The sequence below is a fragment of the Mobula birostris genome, chromosome 8 (genome assembly GCF_030028105.1).
Source record: "Mobula birostris isolate sMobBir1 chromosome 8, sMobBir1.hap1, whole genome shotgun sequence".
NCBI classification, from domain to species: domain Eukaryota; kingdom Metazoa; phylum Chordata; class Chondrichthyes; order Myliobatiformes; family Myliobatidae; genus Mobula; species Mobula birostris.
The window spans coordinates 157,865,794-157,890,858 of NC_092377.1; the positions used below are offsets into that span (position 1 = coordinate 157,865,794).

A 25,065-nucleotide genomic window follows, 5' to 3' on the forward strand; every position below is an offset into this window, starting at 1 on the left:
AGCCATTTAAAAACTGTTCGCTCTAAGCACAGCATAGTTTCTAATGGCCACACAAGTGCATGCTAGTTAGAAACTGTTCTATAAGTCTCCTGTTCCAATTAAGCAGTACAGTGTCCCAATTAAACAATGCCAAGACCAGCTAATTTCTCGATTTGTTTTTGTTCTTTATTAGTTGTCTCAAATAAACAGCTGCCCGATTAACCAATGGCCCAAATAACTGGAAGCCACCGTACATCCCAAGATCTCAATGTCTAAGAATTATATAAACATTAATTAAAATCTTGCATCCCACAGTTTAAGAAATTATAGCATCAACTGCAATAATGATTACAAGATAAAATTTACAGAATTCAGGTTTAAAGTTTTCGTACATCTTAGTGTTCCTAATGATTGAAATTAATTACCATCTTATAGGAAACATATATTAAACCATTAATTCATGACCCTTGCAACACACACAAAATGCTGGAGGAACTCAGCAGGCCAGGCAGCATCTATGGAAAAGAGTACAGTCGATGTTTCAGGCTGAAACCCTTCGGCAGGACTCAAAGGTCTTGGCCCGAAACGTCGACTGTACTCTTTTCCATAGATGCTGCCCGGCCTGCTGGGTTCCTCCAGCATTTTGTGTGTGTTGCTCAGATCTCCAGCATCTGCAGATTTTCTCTTGCTTGTGACTGAATTCATGACCCTCGGTGAGTTAAAGATTAAAAAGAACAATCTCATTTTGTGGCTATGGATTGTGGAAAATATAGACAGGTTAACAAACTGCAAAAATATCAGTTCAAATTACATACAAATTACAAATCAGATTGGAAGGTTTAAGAAATTCAAAACAGTATGAGAATATATATCAGTATTATTTTCAACTGTGGATACACAAAGCAAATAGAAGTTAAATATAGTATATTACATTGAAATCTTTAGCCCAATTGGCCCAGGGCAGAGTAAGTTCCCTAACTTCCCCACTTCATAGTTCCTCATATCCAATTTAAAACATACACATACACCATAGATACAATCTAACTTCACAGGACTGTCATGGTTTTGGAGGAGAAGCTGGGGTTCAAGCTGAACCTACTGCACACCAGACATTTTTTTCCTCCCAAGTCACCTCCCATTCTAAAAAGCAACACAGCTGGGAGATCCACACTGCAGTGTACCCATTGATATCTGGCGAGTTGGCCGAGCACATGATATGTAAAGGAGAGAGGCATTAACCAAATACAGCGGCTTTGGATAAAAAAAAATCCATGAAGTATTGATAAAACATCTAAAATATCATTAAGACACCTTAAACACTCTGATTAATACCATGGGAAGAACAATCTTCAGCAAATTTTTGATTTGCTTTTTTGCTGGTTCGGCAAAACATTGTGGGCTGAATGGCCTGTTCTGTGCTAGCACTAAAGCACTAATTTCATCAGTCAGCTTTTGGAAGTTGTGAAATAATGTTTTCTGGGAGAATACATTGCAGTAGTTTGACATTAAATGAATTAGTGTGCTTTTAAATATGTGGAATGCATTGCTAACAACTTCCTACACTAATAATTATTGTGCTGTGCACATTTATTGTGTAAGTTACAGAATCTAACCTATAGACAGGAATTATCAGTTCCTGCCCAAAACTTCACTGCTATTTTATGGCAGAAAGCCTTCTTTTGCCTTAGGCTTGGTTTTTACTGCTCGAGTCAAAGCCTTCAAGACACTCAATTAAGTGTTGTTGTGAAGGAAGTGGAGTAAATACAATCATTCCATTCTGGTTGGAGAAAGAGATGCAGCAGGGTAAAAAGGGAATCAAAGTAGGAGTGATTGACAAGGTCATGTAGGCATCTCCCCTCTGGCTCCTGCATCACAATGGTTTAAGGCCAGGGGAGGGGAGTGGGGACAGAAATATCCATACCTTGTTGTTTTCTTTGAACTTACTGTGGAACATAATGGAACACAAGTTCAGAAGTGCTTCTGAACCTGTCTCGGAATGCTGCAACACCCTTCAGTAATCCCATAGCACAATGAATCATTTGGCCATTCTTTGCCTCCTCTAGTATAAATAACACTGCCCTAATTTTATACATTAAATGCCATTTCTAAACAGTCTGCCAAATTTATCTCCCTAAGATTTGGTACATTTCCCTGGAAGGGGCGTGACTGAGTGCATCTAGGGCATCTGAACAGGAAACATCTCTCGCTCAGTTGATCATAAATCATAACAATACCTCAAGAAAATCTTGGAACATTGACTGGAAGCTACCATGATACACCCGTCTTCCATCCAAAGCTTCTTCCCTCGTCAAATCTTCAATGCAAGAGGTTGAATATTTTAAAATCAGGTCTATACTCTTAACTTCTGACTCCTGTTTCTTCCAGTGGAAAAAAGGCCATCAGTTGCATGTACATCCAATCAGAGGCGAAGTTTACAGGACCCAAATTTAATTATTTTATTTTTATCTGGAGGTACAGCACAGAACAGGCCCTTCTGGCCAAATGAGCCGCCTTGCCCACCAACTCACCTACCTCATCCTAGCCTAATCACAGGACAATTCACAATGACCACTTAGCTTACTGACTGGTATATCTCCGGACTGCAGGAGGAAACTCACAGTCACGGGGAGTATGTACAAACTCCTTATAGACAGTGAGGAACTGAACTCCAAAATCCAACAACCCAAGCTCTAATAGTATCACACTAACTGCTATGCTACTGTGGACGATATCCATTTTATTCAGAAATATCTATGAGATGAGCTGTGGGTTGTGACTACATTAGACTGAATGAAGCACTGTTCAACGATAACAAACAAGAGATAACCTTGACATTTTGGACAGTTACTTAAAAATGGAAAGGATGCCTAAAGGTCAGAGGAAGAAATTAAATTTATGAGCAAGACATATAGAAAAAATCGTAAAAACATATGTATGTCAAAAGATTAATCCTGGTAAATATCTTTCCTGAAGAAGGGTCTGGGCCCAAAACATCGACTGTTTATTCCCCACTATAGATGCTGCATGACCTGCTGAGTTTTTCCAGCATTTGGTGTGTAATCCCATATACTATTATGCCAGAGGCAGGAAAATAACATTAGGAACTTATTGATATATTAATCTAGTGTTTTTTTTAAAATCTTGCCAAGGACCCACATTCAGCAAAATTTGAAAGAATGACAGGTAGTTTCATGTGACACACAATATTTTGAGCAAAACTGCTGAGAAGCTGTGGTTTTATTGAGTTGAAACTCTGGTCCAAGTGGCACCACCTACGACATCTACAAACGCTGCCCCCGGCTTCTCTGGCGGCTGTGGAGAATCCTCAAGGTCGTCTGGAAGAGAGGCAAAGTGCCCAAGCAATGGAGGTATGCAAACGGAGTGTGGATTCCAAAAGAGAACTCCTAGAACATCAGCCAGTTTAGGATAATATCCTTGCTGAGTGTTGAAGGGAAGATCTTCTTCAGCGTGGTGGCAAAGTGCTTAACAGACTACTTCCTGAGGAACAATTACATCGACACCTCTGTCCAGAAGGGTGGCGTTCCAAGAGTACCAGGCTGCTTGGAGCACACTGGAGTCATCACACAGCTCCTGAGAGAGACCAGAGAGAATAAGGGTGCCTTAGTGGTCTTGTGGTTGGATTTGGTCAATGTCTATGGATCAATCCCCCATAAAATTGTTGAAGACCCTCTGAAAAGGCACCATGTTCCTGAAGGAATCAGAGGCCTCCTTATGGACTACTACAACGATTTCCACCTGAGAGTCTCAGCAAGGCCAATAACATCAGACTGGTGCAGGCTGGAGATTGGTATCATCACAGGCTGCACCATCTCAGTCATCCTTTTCGCCCTGGCAATGAATATGCTGGTAAAATCTGCAGAGCCAGAGTGTTGAGGCCTGAAATCAAGATCTGGGATCCGCCAACCACCAATATGACCCTTCATGGATGATCTAGTATAGGAAGATACACAGTCCTCTTTTATCGTCATTTAGTAATGCATGCATTAAGAAATGATACATTATTTCCTCCGGTGTGATGTCACAAAACACAGGACAAAGCAAGATTGAAAAAACTGACAAAACCACATAATTATAACATATAGTTACAACAGTGCAACAATACCATAACTTGAAGAAGTCCGTGAGCACAGTAAAGTTCAAAGTTTCTCAAATGTCCCACATCTCACGCAGACGGGAGAAGGAAGAAAAACTCTCCCTGCCATGCCGACCACAATCCGACTCTGAGTCATCCGAAAACTTCGAGCTCTGATCAGCTCTCCGACACCGAGTATTGAGCGCCATCTCTGTCCGAGCAATTCGACCTCTTTCTCGGTCGCCAAAAGCAGGCAAGGCTGGGGATTTTGAGGCCTACCCTCCGAAAGATTCCCGACTGCACAGTAACGACAGCAGCGAACGGGCGTTTCAGAAATTTCTCCAGATGTTCCTCTGTGCTTTCACGTCCATTCTCCATCAAATCAGAATTGCCCACGGCCCCTATTTAACAGATACAACATCATTTTTCACTGGAGAGCTGCGCATGTGCGGTGCGCTGCCATCTTCTCCTCCCGCCTGACCTATCACTACGGAGTCAGTACCTGGTGGATTCTTAAAGGGCTGGAAAGGCTGATGAGGTGGGCAAGGATGTCCTTTAAGCCTGCAAAATCAAGATCTGCAGTGCTGAAGAAGGGGAGAGTACAGGAGAGATTTCGTTTCTCTATTGAGGACATTCCAATTCCTACCATCACAGAGAACCCTGTTAAGAGTCTTGGGAAGATGTTTGATGCAACACTCAGAGATAAGGCGGCAATAAGAAACACCTGTGGGGAGTTTGAACAATGGTTGCAAGAGGTTGACAGGAGTGGCCTTCCTGGGCAGTTTAAGGCATGGATTTACCAGCATGGTATACGACCAAGAATCCTCTGGCCACTGCTTCTCTGTGAGTTTCCAATTTCCACTGTTGCTGAATTAGAAAGGGTAGTTAGCCGGTTCCTGCGAAGATGGCTGGGTTTACCAAGGAACATCAGCAGCATCGCTCTGTACGGGAATAACTGCAAACTGAGGCTCCCCTGAAATCCATCAAAGAGGAGTTCAAGGTTTTGTGAGCAAGAGAGGTGCTGCAGTTCCGGGAACCTTCAGATCCAAAGGTTGCCGGAGCAAGAGTGGCAGTGAGAACTGGAAGAGAGTGGAGAGCAGAAGCTGCAGTGGAAGAAGCTGAGGCACGAATGCGCCACAAAGTGCTGGTGGGGGCAGTCGCCCAGGGAAGAGTTGGACTTGGAGCCTTGAAGTCCCCCATTTTGACAAAGTACAAGGGAAAGAGTGACGAGAACTGGTCCAGAATGAAGTAAGGGCAGCTGTGGAGGAGGAGAGGATCAGCAGAGCAGTGGCAATGAAATAGCAAAGAGCCTGGACCAAATGGGAGCAGGTGACCGAGCGAAAGATCACGTGGAACAATCTCTGGAAGGTGGATCCGCACCGCATCAAGTTCCTTATCCAGGCTGTTTATGACGTCCTTCCTAGTCCATCCAACCTGCACTGCTGGGGCCTTGCAGAATGACCAGCTTGCCCCCTCTGTGTGAAGACCAGTACGCTAGAGCATATTCTGAGCTGCTGCCCCAGAGCTCTTGCCGATGGTCGTTATCGGTGGTGGCATGACCAGGTCCTCCGGACAATTGCTGAGACAGTCTGCAGCAGCCTTAACATCTATCGGAAAACAAGTCCAGTCAAGAACAACATCTGCTTTGTCAAAGAGGGGAAAATACCAACAGAACACCAGAAAGCAACTGGGTTGCTCTTCGCTGCGCAGGACTGGAAGCTAAAAGCAGACCTCGGAAAACAGCTGCAGTTTCCTCCCCACATCACAGCGACTATGTGGCCCGACATTGTGTTGTGGTCCGACTCATCGAAGCACGTTCTTATGCTTGAGCTTACCGTGCCGTAGGAAGATCGCATGGAGGAGGCATACGAGCGGAAAAGAGCCAAGTATGAAGATCTGAAAGACAACTGTCAAAGAAGAGGCTGGAGAGCAAAGTGTTGGCCTGTGGAGGTCGGCTGTCGTGGCTTTGCAGGCCAGTTGCTCTGCAAAGTATACACTGCAACTTGGAATCACGGGAGAGAGGAGAGCCATTTCTACCATCACAGATGCAGCAGAGAAAACGTCAAGATGGCTCTGGATAAAGAGGGCAGATCCATGGGTTGCTGCTAGGACACAGGCCAGGGTCTGATCAACGCCGGTCGGGTCACCTGTGCGAGGGTATGTGATGTTGAAACACCTGACGACCCCAGGTAACATCACTGATGATGTGCCCTAGCTTAGCATCATGCAGATGTTTCTGTAAGAAGAAGGAAAAAAAGGAATAGTTCAAGGGCAGTACAATCAAGATTTTAAGGAAATGCTACATGATAGTGCCAACAAACAGCTCATGGCTCACCCGGACGGAGTGATCATTGTAGCAGGGGACTTCAATCACACAGATTTTAAACTGGTCATGTCCAAACTTTACAAAAGTGTGAATTTCCCGACACGAGAATATAACGTACTAGACCAAGTCTACACAAATATTCCAGGAGCATTCAAAGCAACCCCATCTGTACACCTAGGACAATCAGACCATATCTCCCTCACACTGACCCCAGCTTACAGACCACAGATCTGCGGAGTAAAACCAACTATCAGGACAGTACATGTGTGGTCTGAAGAAGCCACCTCAATGCTACAGGACTGTTTTGACAACACAGATTGGGGCTTGTTTGCAAAGGGAGCAGACCTGGAGAAATATGGTGGTTCAGTCCTAGGATAAATTAAGTTTTGCACAGAAAATGTAATAACACAAAAGACAGTTAAGGTGCTTCCCAATCAAAAGCCATGGATTAACAGCAATGTGAGGGCACTACTCAGGGAGCGCGATGCAGCCTTCAGATCAGGAGACAAACAAGCCTACAGTGAAGCACGGGGGAATCTTCGCAGGGGCATCAGGGATGCAAAGCGCAAATACAAATTGCGCATTGAAAATCGGTTTGATAACAACCACCCCCGCAGTATGTCTGGCATCAAGGCGCTGACAGACTACAAATCCAATAATCTGCTGCCAGATGATGACGCCACACTGTCTGATGTCCTAAACCAGTTCTTTGCCCGCTTTGATACTCAGAGGGAGGAGGCTGCTCCACTCATCAACCTACCTGACAATGAGTCCACACTGGTCCTTAAGCAACACCAGGTGGAACCCACCCTGAGGAAAGTGAATGCGAGTAAGGCAGCTGGCCCAGACGGAGTGCCCGGCCGGGTACTGAAAGCATGTGCTGACCAGCTTGCTGAGGTGTTTACAAGTATATTTAACCTCTCACTGCAACAAGCTGTTGTTTCAACATGCCTTAAAGCCTCCACTATCATCCCAGTGCCCAAAAAATCAGCTGTGAAGTGCCTGAATGACTATCGCCCTGTAGCGCTGACACCCACAGCCATGAAGTGCTTTGAGAGACTTGTGCTCTCACACATTGAGGCGATAATCCCACCTGATCTGGACAAACACCAGTCTGCCTACCAGGCAAACCGCTCCACAGAGGATGCAATCACAACAGCCCTCCATATTGCTCTGACTCACTTAGAGGAACCGAACACTTATGTGAGGATGTTATTTGTGGAATTCAGTTCTGGATTTCACATCGTATTCCCCCATAAACTGGTCAGCAAACTGAACACTCTTGGCCTTGGTTCCCCCCGTGCTCATGGATCACGGACTTTCTCACAGACCGACCACAGCAAGTTAGAATTGGTAAGCACACCTCTAACACCCTCATCTTAAAAATAGGCACCCTGCAGGGCTGTGTGCTGAGCCCGATGTTCTACACACTCTTCACACATGACTGCACCCCCATCTACACCTCCAACTCCATAATTAAATTTTCGGTCGATACCACAGTGGTTGGCCTGATCTCGGACGAGGATGAAACAGCCTACAGGCTTGAGGTGGGTCATCTGACGGAGTGATGTAAGGACAATGACCTGGTCCTTAACACTTCTAAAACAAAAGAGATGATCATTGACTTCAGGAGATCAAAGGACAGAATACACACCCTCTCCATATACATGGAGAGGTAGTGCAAAGTGTGGAAAACCTAAAGTTCCTTGGAGTTATGTGGTCAAAACAGCTGCCATGGACCACCAACACCTTGCTGCTTGTAAAAAAGGCACAACAAAGACTCTTCTTCCTCAGAAAGCTGAAACAGGCCAAACTCCCACAAAAGCTGCTGCTTAACTTCTACAGGAGCACAATTGAAACCATCCTGACCAACAGTGCCACAGTGTGGTATGCCAGCTGCACAGCCGCTGAGCGACAAGACCTGCATGGCGTGCTGAAGGCGGGCCGGCGATTTGTCAGGATGAAGCTCCCAGGACTGGACACCATCTATTCCCGCAGACTCAGGAGGAAAGCAATCAGCATAATCAGAGACACCACACGCCCCGGCCTCTCCCTGTTTGATCCACTGCCGTCCAGCAAAAGGTTCAGGACACTAAAAGCCAGAACAAATAGACTGAGGAACAGCTTCTATCCCAGAGCTGTGGCCTCCATCACACCACTCCCACAGAACAATGACTGAAACTGTGAGCACACACATGCACACAGAAGAACTCAAATGCTTGCACTAACGGCACTTTGTGCATTACTGTGATATTCTGGCACTGCTGTAACTTATTTTCTGCTACTTATCTATTTAATACTGTTTTTCTTTTACTGTCTTGATTTTATCTACCACTTTATTTAATTGCCTGAGAGAAAGCCAAACAGAGTTTCATTGTACCTATGTATAATGACAATAAAGGTCATTCAATTATGGCATCATAAAATTATCTTTTATTTTCAAGTTTATTTTTATTCTATTTTCACATTTGCACTTTTATCCCATTGTAAAGCATTTTGAACTACACCATCTGTATGAAAAGTGCTCTATAAATAAATTATTAATATTTTATGGCATAATAATTTCTAACTCCTAAATATAAAGAACTTCATTGCATTTTTACTTTAAATCTGTCTATGATATTAAAGTCAACTGCTTGTACATATCACACATACTAACCATAAATATACATATATACTGCCTGTTAGGTCTCTTTTAACCATCATGGGTTTCTATCCATAAGATCTGCAAAACTTGCCTGAAGGGTTTCGCCTGAAATGTCGACTGTTTATTCCTTCTCCTAGATGCTGCCTGACCTGCTGAGTTTATTCAGCATTTTGTGTGTTTCTCTGGATTTCCAGCACTTGTAGAACCTCTGGTACTTATAGCTTCCAGCAATTTATGCTTTTTGGTTATTAAAGTGAATGACCTACATTAAACAAATGGTCAAAACTGTGAAAATGTATTTGTCAGTAAAATATTTATAATTTTTAAACACTTCTACTGCTTATAAAACCACCTACCTCCTATCGTCTAACAAAGAAGACAATAAAGCAAAAACTGGAGTCGAGATGGAACAGCAATAAATTATCCTGGGTGTCAGATCTTCCTGAACAATTAATATCACAGCTCTTCGTCTGAAGATATTTGATCATCAATCTTCTCCACAGCCCAGCCAAATTCCTAGCAAAGGGTTTAAATCTTTTGATATAGAATGCTTCGTGCTTGATCTTAAGGTAATCTCGAGGCAATAATTGCTCAGGACCACATTAAACCACTACCCCCACCCCCCAGGAATTGCAGAATCATATATCAAGGAAACAGATGTTTGGGCCATCAAGCAAACCCATTCCTATATCATAACATGGATAAAAAGAAATGCAATCGAAACCCTAAATTAACAGAGTTTGGGAAGAGTGCTATGTTGGTTTAAGGAATGAGAAGCAAGTGTAGAATAACCGAGACACAACCAATGCAATCAAAGCAAAATTATAAATTGGCTATTGAGAAATGGATTTAGATTTGAGGATAATCAGAGAACATGTTGGTAAAGGATAACTAGACCAATATCAGAAAGTGATGCTGCTCCTGGCTGCCTACAAAAGATCATGTCATCTCAAAGAGATGCTAATATATAGAGATAAATGTCAAGGTTGAGGTAGCTACGGTGGGACCACGTGAAGTAGACTATTTACAGTTCAACTACTCAAGAGTGAAGTTCAAAAATAAGCTCTTAGGAATTCCTCAGCATCACAAGGCTCACCTGAACGAAAAGACAAAGGAGCTCGATTTTCAAAACCAAAGGACCTGATCTCCAGTTCTGTTCTCCGGTTGTCCTTGCCAGGTTAGGGTGACAGATTGGGAACTGCTGACGTACAAAGGGTGTCCATGTACGTCAGCCTATGAAAGTAAGCATGTGGTTAAGGTGGCATATGGTTTATTAACTTTTGTTGCACAGGTTTTGAAAACAAAAGTTAAGATGAATTTTACCCATGTATGTGAAGGATGTAAGAAATAATGTCAAGTCAAGTCAAGTCAAGTCAAGTCAATTACCCAGGGCATCGGTGATGCCAACCTGGAGCACCTGGTGTAGTTTTAGTTTCCTTACTCAAGGGACATACTTGTCATAGGAGTGCAACAAAGTATCACCAGACTGGTTCACAGGATGGCAGTATTGTCTGAAAGAGGATGTGTTAACCACTCCACTACTAATAGATTTCAGAAAAAAATGACAGCAGATCTCATCGAAACTTACAGAATTCTGACAGGGCTCAACAGACCTAATACACAAGGGATCTTTCCTGTAAGAAGGGTGTGTGCCGGAACCAAAGTTAGAATCTCAGGACAGGGTCAAGGCATTTGGGAGTGAGAAGAGGACAAATTTCTTCAATGTGAAACTCCCCAACACTGGAGACTGGGGAAGCCAAGACAATAGAGATACTTAAGGTGCAGGTATACAGATTTCTAGATATTAAAACTTCAAAAAGTTATGGGAAAAGAGCAGTAAGACTTTAAGACATATGAGCTGATTTAGGCCATTCAGCCCATTGAGCCTGCTCTGCCATTCCATCTGATTTATTATCCTTCTCAACCTATTTTCTTGCCTTCTCCTCATAACCTTTGACGCCTTCACTAATCAAGAATCTAACAACCTCCGATTTTAATATAGCCAAAGATTTGGCCATCACAGCCGTCTGTGGCAAAAAAAATCCACAAATTCACTGCATTTGGGCTAAAGATGTTTCTCCTCATCTTTGTTCTAAAAGGACCACCTCCTATTGAGGTTGTGTCCTCTGGTCGTAGACTCCCTCACTATTGGAAACATCCAATCCACATCCAGTTTATTTTGACCTTTCAATATTGTGTGTTTCAATGAGATTTATGCCACCCCCCCCCCATCATCTCATTGATCTAAACTCCAGCAAGTACATGCCCACGACCATCAAACGGTCCTCATACATTAACTCTTTCATTCTCAGGATCATACTCGTAAAGTTATGGAGCCTCTCCAATGCCAGTGCATCCTTTTTTAGATATGGAGCCTCTCCAATGCCAGTGCATCCTTTTTTAGATATGGAGCCCAGAACTGCACACAGTACACCAAATGTGGCCTGACCAATGCCTGGGAGAGCCTCAGCACATTCTTGCTTTTATATTTCAGTCCTCTTGAAATGAATGGCAACGTTGCATTTGCCTTCCTTTCTACCGACTCAACCTGCCAAATTAACCTTTAGGGAAGTGGGTCCCAATATGGCAAGGGGTCCATGGCATAAAAAATGTTGGGAACCCTTGCTTTAGGGAATCAGCAAGAATGTGGTATTGATCATGTTGAATGGTGGAACAGTCTCAAAAGGCCAGAGTGGCCTATTCCTTTTACTACTCTTTGTGCCAACTTCTGATAAAAGTGTTGCCTGAAAGTTAAAAAGATTTAAAAAACGCTACTGTGTACCACATTTCCTGGTCTTTCATACCTGACTAGTAGTCTACTTAACTCATGCCCATTAACAGCATGTTCAAGTCTTCAGTCATCCAGCGATACCTCTAACCACTAACACAGATGTCCCCAACAGTTGACATTACAGCAGCATGGTTACAAACCATCTAACCAAGTATATTAGATTTGCAAACTAAGTAATATTTTATTGCTTATGCAATTAGCAGCAGTCTTCCAGATACCATCTTGTAGTACCTTTATGAAGTCATTGTTTGCTATTCCTAGTTGTGAATCCCTCGTGGCTTCAGTTCAGAGAACTGGCAGTTAGTGTAACTCAGTCAGTGTCTGAAGGATGCTCAAGGACGCCTGCCTCGAAGTGCTCGACCTCGAGGGGATCTGACTGCCACCTGCAGATTCAATGGTGCTTCTGGAGGAGATGGGGCTTCGGAAGATGGGGAGGGATCATACGTGCTGTTACCCCGAGAGAGGCTAGCAAAAGACACTCCAGCTGGCCCACTCACATGGGGCTGTGACTCCATGCCGCCATTGAGCTGTGGCAGAGCAGACTGCAGAAGGTCTGAGATGTGACCGAACCCCCTATCAATACGCCCGCCCAACCTTTCCAAACTAGTGGAAATGGTGCAAGCCAGAGCCTGAATAGCACTTGTTTGAGCCTCAATCAGTGACGCCAAAGTAGGTGCCACAGGCTCATGGACAGAGGGCTTCATTGCTGCATCGACAGAGTTGGCAACTCGCTCCATGGTAGACTGGAGGGTGGTGATACCTTGTGCCACAACCCCACAAAAGATGGATGCAGACTCTTCTACACTCTCAGACAGCGTGAGGCAGCTCTTTGGCAGTTTGTCCAAAGCTTGGAGCAACTGATGATGCTCGTGGAAAATCTTTCTTCTAAAGGCTGGGCCTGTGAGATCTGCATCTTTGTCCTCGTCGATACAGCTAGGACCAGAGGTTGCCCTGGAGTCATCGGTCTCCTGGATGGTCCTTTCCACTATGTCCAGCTCCTGTTCATTACTACTGAATAATTCATTATGTGAAGATCCATTTAGCTGACCGTCCATTCCACTGGAGATGTTTAGGTCAGTGCTGATGTAGTGGAAAGATGGGGCTGGTGACTGTGCATCTTCTGTGAAATGCTCCTCTTCCATCTCCTGTCCAATAAAGCCTAGGTAATGAGTCAGATCTGAAAAAGAGGGAGACAAGATTGGTGAGTCCTGGGATGGTGAACTAAGAACAGTACATGAACATCTCTAGGGTGATTACTCGGTCTGTGTGACGACTGAAAAGAGCAGGTAAGAGAAATAGGAATGCACCCTGTGGTACTTGGCCTCCGGCCTTGCCATTCTCAATGTTTCTCCTGCTGTTTGGCCCAATGATGTCCAGGGCTTCCTGCTCCATCTGGGTGAGATCTAGAATAGATGCTGGGCGTTCCCCGCAACTGGTTCTTTTCCTTGTTTTGTGGGCCAACTTCTCCTGTAGAAATAGTGAGAGTGAGTTAGTGCTTCATTGTTATAATGCATGACGGAGACGTGCGAACCAGCTGCATGCAGGAGGCGGGGATGTAGCCAGTTAACAGCCATGTTTATTGGTTTTGTGTAGAAAATGAAGGGCTTCAATTTATTTATTATCCTTAGCATTATTTCTTAAGTAGAGTCACTGCTGTAATGCAGGAAATGTGGCCAACCTGCATAAAACATAATGCCTCCACGAAAATATATGACAGTGACTATATTACTTTTCTTCTACGGGATATTGACCATACAGGAGATGTGAAAAGTTTTCCAGGTTTTAATCACTGCTCACGTCTAATTCTGAGGGCTTTCATCCAGGCTTACCTGTGTAAGCGGATACCTTGCTTACAGTTTATAAATTTGAGTTCAACCAAACAACCTTGATCCCTACACCTCCTTCCTCACCACAACTCAAGGTTCCAAACAGTCCTTCCAGGTGAGGCAACACTTCACCTGCGTATCTGTCAGGTCATCTCTCTGCAGTACTTCTCGGCTTTTCTGCTCACGGCCCACTTGAGACTATCATTTACCTCTGTGGCCGCCACCCTCCAATGTCTCCATTAGTTGCGAAGGTTTTTTTTGTCAACTGTACTATTTATTGTAATATACAGACAATATTTATGTCTTAACAGGTTATCAGTATTACTACATGTTAAATATAGTGTTGCAGGTGTGTATGAAAAATAAAACTATTTCAAAGTTCTAAATACAATAGTTCACTTATAATATATAATAAAACTATAACCAGCAATTAATATTGTTACTTTGGGTACTTAGTGAGATCCTTGCCACAGATGCAAACTAGTGAGTTTTTGAATATCTGGTTGGAACTTGGTTAGAGATAACCAAAGATCACGTCTTTTCACAACATCAAGATGGTTACAAGCTTTTGAAAGCAGTTGAAGAGCTTGACTAAAACCACATTCAACTAGATAAGAGGTGGGAAATCCAATTAAAAACTTGGCTTTCTCGCAAAGCTGTGGAAACAGTAGATATTCAAAAATGTTGCTTGCTGTGTTTGAATTTTGCTTGAGCATTTTATCACTCTGCAGCTCAATAAGACATTCTTGCAACGTGATGACAACATCATTCACATTATATATACCGGTATATATAGCCGGAGAGGAGATATATCTCTACCAAAGGAGGTACAAGCACTCCTTCCCTCCATAAGCCTGCAGGTCACCCATGGGCAAGGTGTAGCACCTGCTTAGCCCCCCTGATCAGGGCCACGTGAAGCCATGGGAGCAGATGGTGGATGGTCATATGAGCAGCTGGTGCAGATCACAAGTCCTGATTATGCAACCACTAATGCATAACAGTAACAATCATGACACCAAACTAGGTAGAGAGACCTACTTTAGAGTGAGTAGGATCTATAGAAAATCAGTAAAAGTCAAAGAATTATTATAAGTATAATCCCACGTGAAAAAGTACCAGTATTGAATAAACATGTAAAAATAAAATCAGCTTTTTAGGTAATACTTTTTAAAAATCATTTATTTATTGGGCATTTTTTAAAATGCTATTATATATTCAAGTCCTATATAGCAATAAGGAGCATGCACTAACCAAGAAGAGTGATTTGAACTTCCTTTCAAAATAATACGTAACAGGGATTTAATAGAAGTTGTAGTGGTATAGTGATGCAGTGGTAGAATGTGTGAAGTCTCACCTCTCTGCAGTTCAGCTATTTCTGGCCGAGGACCCCACTGCAGCCTTCATGTCATGTTTTGTAAGTAATATAACATGCACAGGTCGGTGGAAGGCAAACGGAACCAGCCTCTTGTTATATACTTGCTCAGTGGGGCAAAGAGCAGATCTGCAGTTGTGGATGTGCAACAGGACTCAGCGGGCCGCCCTGCAGGGTGTGAACAGTGATTTGTGCGTGGTCAAGCAGGAGAGAGCGAATGATATGCCGCACCCCCGCCCCCAACACACAGCTAAGCTATTTTGCTGCCTCATTTGCAGCATCTAGCACATCTTATTTCATCCAATTAAATTACATATACTCATTTCTTTTTTATGTATATATTTTAGTAATCTTTCAATAAAACAGTAAACTTATCATGGCCTATTCAGAAACTTCTGTGGCTCCCAGTTTCTTTGTAGCCATGACAAAATCTGGCATGGCCCCCTGGGGGACCCTATGGCTTACACTGAGCATCACTGGTCTACAGTATCTAGTGTTGCCTCCTCTGCATTGGTGAGATCTGATGCTTCTCAAAAGGAAGGATCTCCAGGTGGCCACCCATTTCAATATGTCTGTCCATGACCTCCTCGACTCCCACGATCAGTCCATACTCAGGTTGGTGGAGCATCACCTCATGTTCCATGTGGATAGCCTCCAACCTGATGGCATGAAGATTGATTTCTCTAACTTTCAGTAATTCCCCCCCCCCACCTCTCCTTGTCTGTTCCCTATTCTGGCTCTCCTCTTTTCTTCACATGCCCTCTGCTGCCCTTTCTCCTTCTCTTTCTCCCATGATCCACCCTTCTCTCCTATCAGATTCATTCTTCAGCCCTTTACCTCTTCTCCCTATCATCTTCTTGCTCCTTACTTCAGCCCCCCCCCCCCAGCTGATCTCACCTAGCACCTACCAGCTTGTACTCCTTCCCCTCCCCACACCTTCTTATTCTGGCCTCCGTCTCTTTCCTTTCCAATCCTGATAAAGGGTCTCAGCCAAAATGGTGACTGTTTGTTCCTCGTCATAGATGCTGCTTGATTTATTGAGTTCCTCCAACATTTTCTAAGTGTTGCTCTAGATTGTCATCATTTGCAGAATCTCATGTTTAGATTTGTATCTTTCCCAGACAAATCTGTTTCCCATTCCACAAAAGCTCCCTGACTTGCCAAGTGTTTCCAGCATTTTCCATATTTCCTTACAACACTGAAACAATTTGGCCCATTACCCTCTGTTGGCTGCCAGTGCAGTCCCATCAACCCCATTCCCCCACATTTCCTTGTAACTCTCTCACGCGCCCACCAGTTCTCCCCAATAGTCATAGTCATACTTTATTGATCCTGGGGGAAATTGGTTTTCGTTACAGTTGCATCATAAATAATAAATAGTAATAGAACCATAAATAGTTAAATAGTAGTATGTAAATTACACCAGTAAATTATGAAATAAGTCCAGGACCAGCCTATTGGCTCAGGGTGTCTGCCCCTCCAAGGGAGGAGTTGTAAAGTTTGATGGCCACAGGCAGGAATGACTTCCTGTGACGCTCTGTGCTGCATCTTCAGTCTCTGGCTGAATGTACTCCTGTGCCCACCCAGTACATTATGTAGTGGATGGGAGACATTGACCAAGATGGCATGCAACTTGGACAGCATCCTCTTTTCAGACCCCACCGTCAGAGAGTCCAGTTCCATCCCCACAACATCACTGGCCTTACGAATGAGTTTGTTGATTCTGTTGGTGTCTGCTACCCTCAGCCTGCTGGCCCAGCACACAACAGCAAACATGATAGCACTGGCCACCACAGACTCATAGAACATCCTCAGCATCATCCAGCAGATGTTAAAGGACCTCACTCTCCTCAGGAAATAGAGACGGCTCTGTCTCTTCTTGTAGACAGCCTCAGTGTTCTTTGACCAGTCCAGTTTGTTGTCAATTCACATCCCCAGGTATTTGTAATCTTCCAGCTTACATTATTCCTAATGTATGGGATAATAACTAATTATCCCATACATTAGGAATAATGTAAGATAGCCAATTAATAATCCACTGGCCATCTGGAAGCACACAGGAAGAACATGGAAGCTGCATACAGACACTGGAGATTAGGACTGAACCCATTTTGTAACAGATATCAGTCATGAGATTTACCTGTATAGCTGTGCCACCCCATCCACACCAACTTCTAAAAGGGCAGGGCAGTACAGTAGCATAGCAGTTGGCACATCACCTTGTAGTGCTAGGGACCACTGATTCAATCCTGTTGCTGTCTGTAAGGCGTTTGTACATGCTCCCTGTGACCGTGTGCATTTCTTCTGGGTGATCCAGTTTCCTCCCATATTCCAAACATGTACAGTTGATAATAGGGTTAATGAGTTTTGGGAATACTATGTTGGCACTGGAAGCATGGGGACACTTGTGGGCTGCCCCCAGCTTAATCCTTGGACGATGTTGATTGTTGATGCAAAATGATGCCTTTCACTGTGTTTTGATATACATGTGACAAATAAAGCTCACCTTATCTTACCCTTAAACCATGCCGCATAAAATCTAGTTACACATTATGCACAGTGATTCATAGTGATTGCTGGGTTAGCAAAATCCCAGTTTAAAAATTCTCATCTTTATTTTCATATGCTGCATGGCTTCACCCCACTCCCCAAGTTACAATCTCTAAACTATCTGCACTCATCTAATACTGTCCTCTTAAACAGTCACGCAGATGGGAAAGACGTCATTCAGTCCTACTTGTCTATGCTCGCCAAGATTCTCACTACTTGACAATTATTGAATTTAATCACTCCACCTATTTCACCACAAGACCATAAGACATAGGAGCAGAATGTAGCTATTTGGTCCAGTTATTCTGCTCCACTATTTCATCATAGCTGATCCATTTTCCTTCTCAGCCCCAATCTTCAACCTTCTCCCCATATCTCTTCACGCCCTGACTAATCAAGAATTCATCAACCTCTGCCTGAAATATACCCAAAGACTAGGCCTCCATAGCCACCTGTGGCAATGAATTTTGCAGATTCACCCACCACTGTCTGGCTAAAGAAATTCTTCCTCATCTCCACTCTAAAAGGACAGCCCTCTATTCTGAGGCAGTGTCCTCTGGTTCTAGACACTCCCACCATAGGAAACATCCTCTCCACATCCACTCTATCACATTCACATACCAAAGTCAAAATACCATGACTTATGCTTTCAAACATGTCTAGCTTTTTTACTTCTCTCTTAAGAAGCTCTTTAAACCCTATCTATCAGTAAATTGATTTAATTGCCCTTATTGTTCACAGAAACATTTCATTTGATATCCTTCCTGGGATGTTTTACTCCAGCAAAGATGCTGAAAGATTTGAAAAGTCAAAACTTTTTCTTTACAGAAGGAAAGCTTGACAGAAATGTATAACATGATGAGGGGTTTGCACAGAGTGGATAGCAAGCAGCTGGTCCTACTGGAGAGTACGAAGGATTAAAGGCCACAGGTGAAATATTAAGGGAAAGTGAATTAAGAGTGACACAAAGAAAACTGTTAAAAAAAAAAATCAGCATGTGGCTGTAATCTGAAATGTACTGCCTGCAGATGTAGTGGAAGAAGATTCCATTCTGGCCTTCAAGAAGGAAGGAATTAAATAAATATACTCAGTGCCAACTTTATTGGGTGCACCTGCTCATTAATGCAAATATCTAATCAACTAATCACATGGCAGCAACTCAATGCAAAAAAGCATGCAGACATGGTCAAGAGGTTGAGTTATCTTTATAGTATCTTGGAAGGAAGTGGGATGGTCAAGGAATGCAGGAGGGAGGAGGTGAGATTGAGGTTTGGGCACACAGGGTTAAATAATACATTATTTTTAACAAAGAAATACAGTAACAAATATTGTAATCAACAAGATACAGTTGAGTATATTCTGGCGAGGTGCCCAAGATACAGTCAAGAGAGGATGGTTGATTTTAAAGTTATCACAGAATAAAACACAACTTAACATTAACAATACTTTGCAGAAAGGATCGCAGGATTATTGCTTTAAATATACAGCGCAGTTCCTTAAGAATACAGGTCTTTTATAGAATTTGACAGATACACAAATATATAACGTTTAGATATCCTGACCCATATTCCAGTTCAGAAGGTGGCAGAAATGCACCATAAAGCTGTTTGTCAACCGCCATAAAACCTCAGGAGGAGAGGTTCATTTGCTGTTCAGACCAAACATCAGAATGGGGAGTAAATCTGATCCAAGTGACTTTGACCGTGGAATGAGTGTTGGTGCCAGATGAGGAGGTTTGAGTATCTCAAACCGCTGACACCCCCTGGGATTTTCATGCACGACAGTCTCTAGAGTTTACAGAGAATGGTGCAATAAACATAAAAAAAATCCAGTGAGCGGCAGTTCTGTGGGTGAAAGCGTCTTGTCAATCAGAGGTCAAAGGGGAATAGCCAAATTGGTTCAAAGTGACTATGACTCAAATAACCACGACAGTGGTGTGCAGAAGAGCATCTCTGAATGCACAACATGTCGAACCTTGAAGTGGATGGTTACAGCACCAAAAGTCCACACCAGGTTGCACCCCTGTATCTAATGAAGTGGCCACTGGGTGTATATAGCAATGAAAGCTTTGCAAGGCTAGAGAATGGAAAGGAATTGGTTAGACTGGAACTAGTGGAATGGTTTGGTAGAAAACCAGTGCAGAGATATTTGCCTGAATCACCTCCTAGGGCGCTGTAACTTTGATTCCATACAAATGCAGATTACTCTTCAACACATTTAATGTGGTACTTCACAGCAGACTTACAAGGAAAGCAAAGCCAATGCAAAAATGATGGCGTAGACACAGAAATTAGTCAGAGGATCAAAAAAGCAGATCTGAGGAGATTTGGTATGTCAACAGACACTTGAAAATTTCTACAGAAAGGGTTAAAGGTGATATATTAAAACTGATTCTGAAAACCATAACGGTGGCTTTTCAGATTGTAAGGAAGGGCCCTTCCTCCAGATGAGTGACATCGGAGACTACCGATGACAATGATAAACAACCAACTGGAGGAACTCCGCTTGATCAAGCAGTAGGTATCAGAGAAAGGAACTGTTGGCCTTCCTGTTTGAAACCCTGCATCCAAACTAGCCCTGCTTCAGCCTGAAATGTTGGCAATTCCTGCTCCTGATGCAGGCTTTTGACCTGAAGCTTCAACAATTCCTTTTCTCCGACATATGCTGCTCAATCCGCTGAGTTCCTCCAACAGATTGCTTGTCGTGCCTGCAGGGGTCATTTCCACCCCCTAAGACATGACCTGCAGGAAGAAGCAAGTTTAGCAGGCCAAGGGCAGGCTAAAATACTGGAGTATGCCCGAACACTTCTGTTGGGGGGGGGGGCAGGAAGCATATGGACCACAGCCATTTCTGACATGGACACATGCCTTTGTCATGATACAGGGGAAATCAGTTTTGTCATACCCTCTTCTTATGGTGAGGAGGTACAGGAGTCTGAAGACCATCAATGATTCAAGAACAGCTTCTTTCCCTCTGCTATCAGACTTCTTAAGACCACAAGACACAAGAACAGAATTAGGTTATTCAGTCCATTGAGTCTTCTCCACCATGTCCGAGTTGTTATCATCTCAACTCCATTCTCCTGCCTTCTTTCTGCAACCTTTGACACCAAGAACCTCCACTTTAAATATACTCAATGACATGGCCTCCACAGCCATCCAGGGGAATGAATTCCACAGATTCACTAGCCTCTGGCTAAAGAAATCCCTTCTCATATCTCATCCAAAGGGTTGTCCTTGTATTTTGAGCTGTGCCATGAACAGTAACTAATTATTCTTTTTTTTTTGCTCTGTTTCGTTACTAACATCAGGCAGGAGGTACAGAAGCCTGACAGACAATGATTCAGGAACAGCTCCTTCTCCTCTATGAACCCTATGAACCCAAGAACACACCTCATTATTTCTTTCTGTAGAACTATTTTGCAATGTATAGTGATGTTATGACTTTGAACTGCATTGCAGCCGCAGAACAGACTTCACATCATGAGACAGACAGTGATAATGAACCTGATTCTGAAACCTGCCAACACAAGGACTGGTGACTGGTTGGAGCAGAGTGGCTGGGGGCGAACTCCTGCGGCCACCATGCTTACCTTCGCAGTCCAGGTCAGGCCATTGAACTTCTTGCGGCACTGCAGCCAAGTCTTTGGCACCTCACTCTTGGCATTAACACAGTGTGCCACCTCCATCCAGGCCTGGTGCACCTTCTCCCTGGGCACACTCCTGCCCTCGGAGGGGAAAAATATCTCCCTGCGAGCCCTCACCTGCTCCAGCAGAACCTGCACTGCTCTATCGCTGAAGCGCGGGGTCCGAGGCTCCGACATGCCGGCGAGAAACAAAACCCGAACCCGGGGCAGGCTGAAGGGGGAAAGGTGTTGGGGGAATATGAGGCGGCTGGAAATTCGTCGTCGGGGGGTCGGCCGGAAACACCCACCCTCCGGCCAGCCCGTCCCTCATCGGACATTCACACACATATATGGCCCCGCCGGCCAATGGAGACCCAGAACTTCCTGTCCATCATAGGGAGCGCAGCTAATCGGAGAAGCGGACTGACGAGGACCCGCCCACGCCGGCCCGATGTGCGCCCGCACTAAAATTGGCATCGCAAGATGGCGGCGGTGAGGGTCCCTGGCTGAGGGATGCAGGCTGGTATTGAGCGAATTAAAGGCTTTCAGAAGCAGCATCACGTTTAACATCACCTGCACATATCGTGAAATTGGTTGTTTCTGCAGCAGCAGTACAATGCGATACATAATAGCTGGAAAAACTGAATTACAGTAAATGCATCCATCTATAGGAATAGAAATTTAAAAAACGTTGTTAGGTAGTGTTCATTGGTTGTAATATCCATTCAAAAATCGGATGGCAGAGGGGAAGAAGCTGTTCCTGAATTGTTGAGTGTGTGCCTTCACGAACAGGACATGTCCTGGATGATGGGAGGTATTAATGATGGATGCTGACTTTTTGAGAGATCGCTCATTGAAGATGACCGTCTCTCAGGTTAAAAATTGTGCATTTTCCGCTGATGGGGTAGCCGCTTGCGAAGGAAACTGAGGGACGAAAGTATCGAGGGAAAGAGGAGTTGTAAAGTGGAGGAAATAAGAGGATAGGGAGAAGGGGAGTGAAGGGGTTAGAGGGGACGGGGACAGTAGAAGGTGGAGAACGGGTAGGTAGGAGAGGAGACTGGAGTAGAACCTTGTAGAAAGATTAGGGGTGGAGAGAAAAGAAGAAAAGGGGAATTGAATAGAATAACAGGGGAAAGAAAGGTAATGTTAGTGATATAAGACATTATACCGCGTGCTGAATAAATATTGAAACACTTGTAGGAAAGCAGCATACATCATCAGAGATCTACGCCACCAAGGCCATCCTCTTTTCTCGCTGCTACCATCAGGTAGAAGGTACAAGAGCCCCAGGACTCGCACCACCTGGTCCAAGAACAGTTACTACCCCTCAATCATTACACTCTTGAACAAAGGCGTTAACTCTACGCATTTGCCCAACTATTGAGATATTCCCACAACCAATGATCTTACTTTAAGCACTCTTTATCTTGTTATTTCATGTTCTCACTATTTATTTATATTTGCATTAGCAGTTTGCTGTCTTCTGCACTATAGATGATCTTTTTCATTGATCCTGTCATAGTTACTATTCTATCAATTTGCTGAGTATGCCCACAGGAAAATTTATCCCAAGGTTGTATGTAGTGATGTAGTGATCTCTAAGCACATAATTTGCATTTTTTGTCATCTTTTAATATGAATACTTATTTCAATGCAAGTAACTGACTATAATAGAAAAAAGTCCCCTTAAAAATAACTCAGTGGCATCTAGAAGGACAGACTATCCCTGGGTTTAACGTTGCCTCTTGAAGCCGATAACTTGAAACACTTGCTCAGCAGGACACTACAGTGCCAACTAATATTCTTGTTTTTCGGTGTTTGGGAGTGGAATGTAGCATCACTGCCTTTTTAACCATACACACTATAATTTGTGGCTGTTTATTGTTAGATACATGACCCCTTTCAGAGTTTTCATTGATCAAATGCTCCAGTTCTTCAGCTGAATGTGCACTTCATGCCTGTGTAAATATAAAAGCTAATCATCTTCAGCTCTTTTTCCATGGCATGGCTCATTGGATCAGAGTTTGGGTGATATCGATGTGTTTATAATGCCCTGGTCCAAATATCCAAATACAAGCCCCCTACTACATACAGGTACAGAGCTATTTTGATGCCCTTGGTCTTTTGAACAGGAAATATTAGCTTTATTTGCCACATGTACATCAAAACATCAATACAGTGAATTGTGTCATTTGCGTGAACAACCAACACAGTCCAAGGATGTGCTTGGGGCAGCTCGCAACTCTCACCATGCTTCCAGCGCCAACATTGCAACTTTCTAACCGGTACATCTTTGGACTGTGGGAGTGTGGTAAACCATATATACGTATGTTGTAGCTGGGTAACTGGACACGCCCCTCTGCTGACTGCCCTTGTGGCTCCTCCCACAGAGCCCTGAGTAAAGGTGATTTTGCCCTGCTCCTTCCCCTCAGACCAGGGGCAGACACTCAGCATGGAGGTCACATTTTACTGCGAATAAAATTGAAGCACCTTCAATAATTCCAAAAGACTGAAGTAGGGTAAATATTGAAAGGCTTTTATTCGCAGTAAAACGTGACCTCCATGCTGAGTGTCAGCCCTGGGTCTGAGGGGGAGGAGCAGGGTGAAATCGCCTTTATTCAGGGATCTGTGGGAGGAGCCACAGGGGCAGTCAGCAGAGGGGCGTGTCCAGACAGTCAACCCAGTTACAACATATATATATATATGGTTTACGACAGGGAGAAAACCCACACGGTCAATGGGGAGAATGTACAAACTCCTTACGGACAGTGGCAGAATTGAACCCGCGTGACTGGCGCTATAAAGCAATACACCAACCGCTACACTACCATGCTGCCCTTGAAGTAAAGCCTTGGCTTCAACAACATGTTAAGCACTCAGCCCCACGTAACACTAGTGCTAGCCAGTCCCTCTAATTACCTGCCTCCAACAAAGCATTAGTGGAATCTTGTCAGTGGTATTGGGCCAACTGAGGATATGGAGCACCTGGACCCCAGTACATCAAACCTCACAGGGTAATTTGATGCAGCTGAGGTGAGGTGAAGAAAGATTGGACATCTGATCGATTTAAGAGCCGAGCCGAATTGGGTACTGGCTGAATCGAGGTGGTGGAGCCAGAGCCCGAGGGTGAGGAACAGCCTGAGATTTGGACGATTTAACCACCGGGCCAGATTGAAATTGTCAGAGTGTTGGGGTCGGAGGCGAGAGACGGGCCAGTTCAGCTCGCTGCCCCACAGGGTTTGCTCTTCTCTGTGCTGGACTGTGGCTGTGACCTGCAACTTATGGGCTTCTGGACCGACTCCAGTGACATCTGGTGTTGTGAACTTCAGTTCTGAATGCTGTTTGCTTGCTTTCATTGTTTGCACAATTTGTTTTTCTCCCCTCTCTCTGTACACTGGGTGTTTGACAGTCTTCTTTTGTTTTTTAAGGGTTCTATTGGGATTCATAGTTTCGTGGCTGCCTGTAAGGAGACAAATCTCAAGGTTGTATAAAATATAGATACTTTGGTAATGAAATGTACTTTGAGCTTTGAGCAAGAAAAAGTGCCATTTCAACATGACAATCTGACATAAATAGTCCTGATCAATGGTAGCAGACCCAGCTGACGACCTGGAGCTCTGGCTCAACAATATTCTGAAACACAGGTGCAATCTCATCAGGTTACTAAAACATTGGAAATACTCCCCATCCAGTAAAAGACACGTAGAGAAGGTAGCAATTCCCATTCATGAAGTTTGGCTTCTCACCACTGGGTTGAAATGGAATGGAAATGAGTTCTCATTTACTGAAGTCCAAGATGTCTCCTGAATAGAAGAGATTCTGCAGATACTGGAGTTTTGGAAACACACAAAATTCT

The 25,065-nt window shown here is 43.8% G+C and overlaps 1 protein-coding gene across 2 annotated transcripts; it reads right to left on the bottom strand.

Annotated features, from left to right (window-relative positions):
- Positions 1–634: 634 nt before the first annotated feature.
- LOC140201857 (uncharacterized) lies at positions 635–21,489 on the bottom strand. 2 transcript variants are annotated; one of them, XM_072266592.1, is made up of 3 exons: positions 21,348–21,489; positions 13,144–13,303; positions 635–13,013 (listed from the first exon to the last, which is right to left on the bottom strand). In XM_072266592.1, the coding sequence occupies exons 1-3, from the start codon at positions 21,405–21,407 to the stop codon at positions 12,169–12,171; spliced, it is 1,065 nt and encodes a 354-aa protein (XP_072122693.1). In that variant the 5' UTR covers positions 21,408–21,489; the 3' UTR covers positions 635–12,168. The 2 variants fall into 2 exon arrangements, with proteins under 2 accessions (XP_072122693.1, XP_072122695.1); XM_072266594.1 differs by lacking the exon at positions 21,348–21,489 and adding an exon at positions 15,017–15,172.
- Between the last annotated feature and the right edge of the window lie 3,576 nt (positions 21,490–25,065).